We start from the raw sequence: 9,063 nt of genomic DNA on the forward strand, positions 1-9,063 counted from the left end.
TAGACTTACATTTTATTTGATCAATTCTGGAAAGAACTGTAGTTAGTCATAATAGAACATTAAAATTGCATTCAGTGGAACAGAAGAAAATGTGCAACACAATAAACCGTGCAATTAATATCAACAAAATAGTATTATTAGAATCCAACACACAGCACACACCAGATATCATTCATTAAATAACCATTATTTCAATTTGAGCTTTAATGACCTAGTAGATTCTATGAACTGGAGGTGACATATCACAATTCTTAGTTTTTAAAAATGGGCATTTGATCACCTGCACAATAAAAACCTTGCCCTAATCCTGAAAAAGTGAATCTGGGTGGAAAAAGTAAGGAGGACTCGGACCGAGTACCATTAGTCGTAGCCCATAGTAATATGATTCTGCAAGGCTCTGGATAATATGAATCCCCCGAGTCCAAGTCCCCAGAATCTCAAACAGAATAGGCCCAAGCCCAGAGTGTTGACTGGGTACAGTATGCCAACCAGACCATAACCCGCATTGGTGAGTGCTGCCAGCTGTTGTTTGCCAAGTATGCAAAGCTGAATCATGCAAAACCAGCTGAAAAAAGAGCATTAACCAAATGTTGTATAATCGTAATGGTTCTTGTGTCTTATATGCAATGTGTGCATGACCCACAAACACTATGCAAATGTTTATATAGACTGGTGTCTATTAATTGAGTAGCATTTAGATAACTGGTCAGTAGTTCAATTTCAACCAAAAAACAGATATCAACCAAAACAATACATATTTTATTGATTTCTGGTTGTGATCTGGTTATAAGAAGTCCCGACCAGATTTCAACCAGTAAAAGACGTCTTTATCACGTTTTATGCCCACTGGGTTACTAGGAGCACTGAGACTGTCACGATTACAGTTTTTTTTAAAGCAACAGGTAGGCCTATCTGCCTTAAAAGTGGCTCTGAATATCTGGACGCCATGTCTTGACCTGCGGTTTTAGGACACGGCACATTCACAACTCTACCTCTGTCACACTGAGTGCGCGCAACCTGACACAATTCGATCTGGCTCAGTAATTTTGATGTGTTATAAACTGGAAACACACAAAGTGCATTGAGGTTATCACCAATCGTGTTATCACAGATTAATCTTGCGCGCTGTCCCTGGGTTCCATTCGTCGAATATTGAAAATGAGAAATCCTGGTATTTTGGCGGAGCTCCACCAACCTGTCTGCGCGTGACGTAGGGAGGGGACTACTTAAAGGCGGATTAATGCTGGCAAGACATTAAATCCAACCACCCTCCATCCAGACACAGTGCGCGACCCATCAACCTGATCTGAAGATCGAAAATAGGAGGGCTTATAGTAATCAGCCCTTCAGCCCCACAAGACAACGAGAAAGTGTGGCAGCGTCATACCAGCGCTTGGGCAGAAGCACAAACCAATATTGCACAGCGCTGGAGAGAGGAGGGCGGGACAGCTGCGGGCTTGTGATCAATGCATTTGCCAGATAACCTCGGAGCCTCTGGAGAGTGATAACGACCAAAAACCCGGGGAAATATTTTCCACATATTCGGCAGAGGTTCGTACAGAGTGCCGTGGGCTCTCGCCTCCTCCGGATGAACAATAATGGGGGAATGGACCATACTAGAGAGGCTCCTGGAGGCTGCTGTCCAGCAGCACTCTACTATGATAGGAAGGTAAGAGCAACATGCCAACTGGATTTGCAATAACTAGGTATGCATGTTTTAATGGCTGTTGTTGGGGCTAGATAGGTGGCTGTGCCATGCACTAACTGAGAAGCAGAGACTGGGCGCTATTGCCTGTTACGCTTACTTTACCAAACAAACGCTTGCAAAACATTTCAAAACACAATACAGATGAATATCAATGAGTAAATACTTCAGAGTACACAGAAATATATAACAATGGCGCACTGACATAAATGATAAAAGCATAATACACATAGCATCTGGACCAACCCCCGTGCTAAGAGCGAGCAGAGCGTGATCCCAGCAAAGAGTGTTGTTTCAGCACTGGACAGCTCCCAAACATGCGCCTGTTTAGAGACTCTGTACTCAATCTCCAGCCATTTTCACAGAATTAACATAATTTACTGACTCTATACTCATACATTGTTTGTTTGTTTGTTTTTAGGATCCTACTAACTGTGGTGGTGATCTTCCGGATTCTAATCGTAGCAATAGTTGGAGAGACAGTATATGATGACGAGCAAACCATGTTTGTTTGTAATACCTTACAACCAGGCTGCAACCAGGCTTGCTACGACAAGGCATTCCCAATTTCACACATTCGATTTTGGGTTTTCCAGATAATAATGGTTTGCACCCCGAGTCTTTGTTTTATCACATACTCGGTGCATCAGTCGGCGAAACAGAAGGAGCGACGGTACTCCACCGTCTTTCTGACCCTGGATAAGGATCAAGATTCAATGAAACGAGACGACAGCAAAAAGATTAAAAACACCATTGTGAATGGAGTACTTCAGAACACAGAGAACTCCACCAAAGAAGCCGAACCCGACTGTTTGGAAGTCAAAGATATCCCCAATTCAGCCATGAGAACTACTGGAAAGTCTAAAAAGAGTCGACAAGAGGGTATCTCGAGATTTTACATAATTCAAGTGGTTTTCAGAAACGCGCTGGAAATAGGGTTTTTAGTGGGTCAATATTTCTTGTACGGATTCAATGTCCCATCGGTGTACGAGTGTGATCGTTACCCCTGCATAAAAGATGTAGAGTGTTATGTTTCCAGACCAACGGAGAAGACCGTGTTTCTAGTCTTCATGTTCGCGGTCAGTGGCTTTTGTGTGTTGCTGAATCTGGCAGAACTCAATCATTTGGGGTGGAAGAAAATCAAAACGGCAGTGCGAGGAGTTCAGGCGAGGCGGAAGTCCATTTATGAAATCAGAAATAAGGACTTGCCTAGAATGAGTGTGCCTAATTTCGGTCGCACTCAATCCAGTGACTCTGCTTATGTGTAGCACATGGAGAGAGTTCCGGATGGGACAATGTGCGATGTGTAAAGATTGAACCAAGATGAGCACTGGATGATGACAGCTCCCAACGCCACATCCGTTTCATGACTTAAAAGCGTGGGCCGATTTTTTATTTGTTTATCTTTTAAGGACTCCAATGGCAAGCGTGGATTACACGTTTGTTAATTTATTTATTACATTGCACTGATGCAACTTTTTAGTAACGTTTATACTATGTAAAGCGCTAAATAGAGATCATGTCGACGTGTTCACGCATTTACTCTTTGTGGGCTGATCTACTGTACTTGAAGAGAGTAGGGTATATTAAAATTGCACTAAGAGGTGAACACCCGGGAGCCAAACCTAACCCGATGCGTGACAGTGTTTAAAAAAAAAATAATTCAACCGATTGTTGACACCAATCTATTTAAGCGACACAATACACCGGTTGACTATATGTTGGAGGGGAAATATTCTCCAGATTTATATAGGCATATGCCTAAATATATAAATACATTTTGACTATGGATCGACCTAGTTGAAAACATTAGCATCATTCATCTTTTTGTTGCCTGTGTTCGCACCACTGACCTTAACGTATGTAATCATTCCATTGCTATATAGCTGACTTGCAAAACAGTATCTGGTGGATTTGCTGCAAACGCTAACGTCTGTGACTTCCTTAATTTATAATACACCAAAGCGCCCACTGCTTTCATTTGTGAAAAGTGTTTTCTTGCTTTCGTGTAATTAAGTGCCATACTTGTACATAGACATATATATATGTATACATAGAAATAAATAAATATATAATATTATTCATCATGAAAGCTAATTCCCTGCTTGAATTATGCTAAATGCCGCCCTATTTTTTGCTTTAACTTGTGATTTAAATGGATATATTACATTTGTCTCTAGCTCCCTTTCTATTTGGCAAATGACTGGGAAATGAATAAAGTGCTAGTCTTTTTTATATACTGGAAGAAAATGTTTCTCCACAATCATAATTGATCTCAACTCAAATAGCACAAATTGACCTTTTTAACAAACTAAGAATGGGCAATAAGTATCTGCTCAGGTGCTAGGGTTTTTTCACAGAATGGTTTTCAATGTAACCAAAATAAACCAGAAAAAAACACCCTTTTCTGTCGAAAAATAAAAGTGGGATTCATGTACACCAGAAACGTGTGAGGTGCAATACTTTTCTGTCTGAAAGCTGAACTGGAATGTTAGAAGGATCCTATAGCTGCCCTGTCTAACCATGGCTTGGTTCAGTGAAAATGGCAATGTGTGCCACACACACAAGCCTATGTCGTTCCATCCCATGAGAAAACCCCTATGAGCTCTTCCTTGGATGTTGTCAGTGTCTGTTAACACGTGGGTGTGCTGTAATGCATTTCAATGGGGATGATGCTTCCATGACAAACATCAATACTGCATGTCCCATTACATTGACCAGACGCAGCCGTAATGTGAAATGCATTCTAACATTCATGTACTGTCCCTTCCCAGTCATAGCTGACCTGACCATGACTGTTCACATGGCTGCTATACTGTTACTGACTTTGTGACCTTGACCAGGAAGCTATTGGACAGACACACCGTACAGAACAGGGATGATTAAAACCTGATCTTCATTGATAGAGGACTTTTTTTGTCCACCCCTTCTTCCCTCTTTTCAAGGAAGTGAGCAAAGGAGCGGCTCTGGCTGAAGGGAAGGTCGTGTGAGCCTCATGAAGGTCACCAAGAAAAAGAGAAAGAGAAAAAAGAGAAAGTGCTGTACGCCCACACTCCAGAGAGAGAGAGAGGGAGGGGGGAGAGAAACAGAGAGAGAGGAGGATTCCAGGCTGACCATCCAGGATGATCTGAGGGATTGTAGGATGCAAGACTCTGCCTCTGCCAGGATGACTTGGCAAAGCCCAGAGAAATCGAAGAGCAGCGCACACTGACACATCCATCTCAAACTCAGCAGGGACGTGAAAATTGTCTGTAACTCAAGAAAAGTGCAGTTTACCTACTTGGCCTCTCTCCTCTCTATTTCTCTCTCTATTTGTCTCTCCCTTCCCTATCTCTGAAAATGTTTACTGACCAAATGACTGTACAGGCCATCCTGTCCAATTCCACACAGTTGTTTTCAACGCTTGTAAATCTCTTGGGTTTTCTTTCATTGAGAATTCCCAGTTATTATACAAGGCTGTTGTGTAAGGGATCCTACAAACAAAGACTATATTTTCACTGTATATTACTGTATATTTACTGTACATTTACTAAAGAGCCACTTGCTCTGATGCTGTGCTTGTGGTTTCCCTGCAATATTCATCCTGGTAATTTCACGGCTACTTCTAAAATGCCCAAATTATTGGGTTATGTATGAATGCAATTATGCATGCTGTGTTGCATTTTCCATGTGAGCGTTGGGAGGCTTGGTTTAATATTACGTTGTACCTGTGCTGCTCTTTATTTCCTCTGTGCTCAGCTCGCTAGAGCCAGGCTAAAAAGGAAGAGGGCTTCTGACCAGAGAGATAGCTGGAGATAGCGACAGATGTAAGCGACTCTCCCAGTTCTATGCCATTTATCGTGTGCTCGCTTCAGCCCCCACTCTTGACAACAGTAGATACATCTGAGCAAGGACTGCAGCTATTTCAAGGATCCAGGACAAATGCTCAGGAAAACCACACATTTCAGCTGATTGTAGGTGCTTAAATATACAGGGAGGGAATTTTAGAGGACCATTTTAGCCCTGAATCTCTCGGTCTTTGTCTAGAGAAACACCTCTGAATTAGAGAGAATCATCTCCCTGAGACTGTTATGGTCCGGGGGAGAGGAGAGGTGGTCAGTGCCCTGTCCTCATAAAATATCAAGCTCATTTTATTACCATCCATTACTGCGTCAGTGTAATTTCATCCTTCCTGTTCAACACTTTAATAAGGCTTTGCCGATAAAAAAAAATGCACTGGTTACCATAAAAAAATCAATTATCTTTTTCTCAACAACAAACCAAACCAAGCCTCCAACCCTTGACGGTTTTTATTTAATGCGCTGGTTCCGTATATATGTACTGTAAAGCGGAATGACTTTGAAAGACATACTGTGAATTAAATCCATTTTCTCACCAAGAGGAGAATACATTTGCTAAGGGTGTGCTGTCATTTTGTTCTCTTATGTCCCGACTCTCCTTGTTATCCTTCTTTCCTCTACAGGAGAAGTTTAAGAAGGCCATGTAGAAAAAACTCAGAGCTGGTTCTTTTTCAAACGCTGAGTCTTAATTTTCTCTACTTGCTGTCTAGAAATATGAAGTCATGTGCTACATCCAAAGAGGTTTTCATGTGGAAGAAGATCCAAACAACGTCAACTTTGTATGACTCGGGCTCACAACTGAAATCCCGCAGAAGCACTCTTACACCTTATCATCAGCACAGCTGTAAATTCTTGTAGATACCATACAAGTGGGAAAGCCAAATAAATACGACAAGAATATTGTGTGTGCATATGTCTTGCACATTTGAAAGGGTGAGAGGGTCACCTTGGGAGACAGTCCAAGACCATCACATTTAATTATAAGGAATTATATTTCAGTCAATTCATTAATTACTGTTGCTTATAATTGACCAATGTATTCATGTATTATGCATTAATAAGCCTAATACTAAAGAAATCATTCCTCCTTGACCCTGGTTTAATCCAATGACAGTTTAGTTCCAGGTCATAGACCGTTGGCAAGACCACTGGGAGACAGACGGTGGTTTACGAAGTGGGATACCAGCAGTGTATTATTTCTGGTTGGTGAGCGAGTCCCATGAGAGAAAACTATTTGTCAGATATATTTGATGCACTGTGTAACCATAGTGAGGGACATTGCATCAAGTGCCTTGTTAACATACAGTACATCAATACAGATACAGTAAACTGTTTTCATTGGTCTGGGCTTTGATAGGAATACATCAAATGTCATTTAATTGGTCACATGCGCCGAATACAACTGGTGTAGACTATAACATGACATGCTTACTTACAAAAGCCCTTCCAAATGATGCAGAGTTCAAAAATAATAAAATAGTAACACAAGAGGAATAAAATAAAATAGACAAGAATGGAGCTATATACAGGGAGTACCAGTACCAGATCAATGTGGCGCTGTATACAGGGAGTACTAGTTCCAGATCAATGTGGAGCTGTATACAGGGAGTACCAGTACCAGATCAATGTGGAGATATATACAGGGAGTACCAGTACCAGATCAATGTGGCGCTGTATACAAGGAGTACTAGTACCAGATATACAGGGAGTATCAGCACCAGATCAATGTGGCGCTGTATACAGGGAGTACTAGTACCAGATCAATGTGGAGCTGTATACAGGGAGTACCAGTACCAGATCAATGTGGAGATATATACAGGGAGTACCAGTACCAGATCAATGTGGAGCTGTATACAGGGGTACTAGTACCAGATCAATGTGGAGCTGTATACAGGGAGTACCAGTACCAGATCAATGTGGAGCTATGTACAGGGAGTACCAGTAGCAGATCAATGTGGAGCTATATACAGGGAGTACCAGTACCAGATCAATGTGGAGATATATACAGGGAGTACCAGTACCAGATCAATGTGGCGCTGTATACAGGGAGTACTAGTACCAGATCAATGTGGAGCTATAAACAGGGAGTACCAGCACCATATCAATGTGAGGCTATATACAGGAAGTACCTTCACCAGATCAATGTGGAGCTATATACAGGAAGTACCTGTACCAGATCAATGTGGAGCTATAAACAGGGAGTACCAGTACCAGATCAATGTGGAGCTATATACAGGGAGTACCAGCACCATATCAATGTGAGGCTATATACAGGGAGTATCAGTACCAGATCAATGTTTAGCTATATACAGGGAGTACCAGTACTAGATCAATGTGGAGCTATATACAGGGAGTACCAGTACCAGATCAATGTGGAGCTGTATACAGGGAGTACCAGTACCAGATCAATGTGGAGTTGTATACAGTGAGTACCAGGACCAGATCAATGTGGAGCTATACACAGGGAGTATCAGTACCAGATCAATGTGGAGCTATATACAGGGTGTATCAGTACCAGATCAATGTGGAGCTATGTACAGGGAGTACCAGTACCAGATCAATGTGGAGCTATGTACAGGGAGTACCAGTACCAGATCAATGTGGGGCTGTATACAGGGTGTACCAGTACCAGATCAACATGGAGCTATATACAGGGAGTACCAGTACCAGATCAATGTGGAGCTGTATACAGGGAGTATCAGTACCAGATCAATGTGGAGCTGTATACATGGAGTACCAGTACCAGATCAATGTGGAGCTATATACAGGGAGTACCAGTACCAGATCAATGTGGAGCTATATACAGGGAGTATCAGTACCAGATCAATGTGGAGCTATATACAGGGAGTATCAGTACCAGATCAATGTGGAGCTATATACAGAAAGTACCTGTACCAGATCAATGTGGAGCTATATACAGGAAGTACCTGTACCAGATCAATGTGGAGCTATAAACAGGGAGTACCAGTACCAGATCAATGTGGAGCTATATACAGGGAGTACCAGCACCATATCAATGTGAGGCTATATACAGGGAGAATCAGTACCAGATCAAGGTTTAGCTATATACAGGGAGTACCAGTACTAGATCAATGTGGAGCTATATACAGGGAGTACCAGTACCAGATCAATGTGGAGTTGTATACAGGAAGTATCAGTACCAGATCAATGTGGAGCTATATACAGGGAGTATCAGTACCAGATCAATGTGGAGCTATATACAGGGAGTATCAGTACCAGATCAATGTGGAGCTATATACAGGGTATATCAGTACCAGATCATTGTGGAGCTATGTACAGGGATTACCTGCACCAGATCAATGTGGAGCTATAAACTGGGAGTACCAGCACCAGATCAATGTGGAGCTATATACAGGGAGTACCAGCATCATATCAATGTGAGGCTATATACAGGGAGTACCAATACTAGATCAATGTGGAGCTATATACAGGGAGTACCAGTACCAGATCAATGTGGAGCTGTATACAGGGAGTACCAGTACCAGATCAATGTGGAGC

At 41.9% G+C, this 9,063-nt stretch overlaps 1 protein-coding gene across 1 annotated transcript; it reads left to right on the forward strand.

Annotated features, from left to right (window-relative positions):
- The first annotated feature begins 1,318 nt into the window (after positions 1-1,318).
- LOC139374234 (gap junction delta-2 protein-like) lies at positions 1,319-6,043 on the forward strand. Its single transcript, XM_071115259.1, has 2 exons — positions 1,319-1,669; positions 2,127-6,043. The coding sequence occupies exons 1-2, from the start codon at positions 1,599-1,601 to the stop codon at positions 2,971-2,973; spliced, it is 918 nt and encodes a 305-aa protein (XP_070971360.1). The 5' UTR covers positions 1,319-1,598; the 3' UTR covers positions 2,974-6,043.
- The last annotated feature ends 3,020 nt before the right edge of the window (positions 6,044-9,063 follow it).

This window comes from Oncorhynchus clarkii, chromosome 19 (assembly GCF_045791955.1).
Source record: "Oncorhynchus clarkii lewisi isolate Uvic-CL-2024 chromosome 19, UVic_Ocla_1.0, whole genome shotgun sequence".
NCBI classification, from domain to species: Eukaryota; Metazoa; Chordata; class Actinopteri; order Salmoniformes; family Salmonidae; genus Oncorhynchus; species Oncorhynchus clarkii.

What these genes read in the sequence shown, in the direction of transcription:
- LOC139374234 (XM_071115259.1), top strand. Translation starts at nt 1,599, where the DNA reads ATGGGGGAATGGACCATACTAGAGAGGCTCCTGGAGGCTGCTGTCCAG. An exon ending in CACTCTACTATGATAGGAAG is followed by an intron (nt 1,670 to 2,126) that starts GTAAGAGCAACA and finishes GTTTGTTTTTAG; the next exon opens with GATCCTACTAACTGTGGTGG.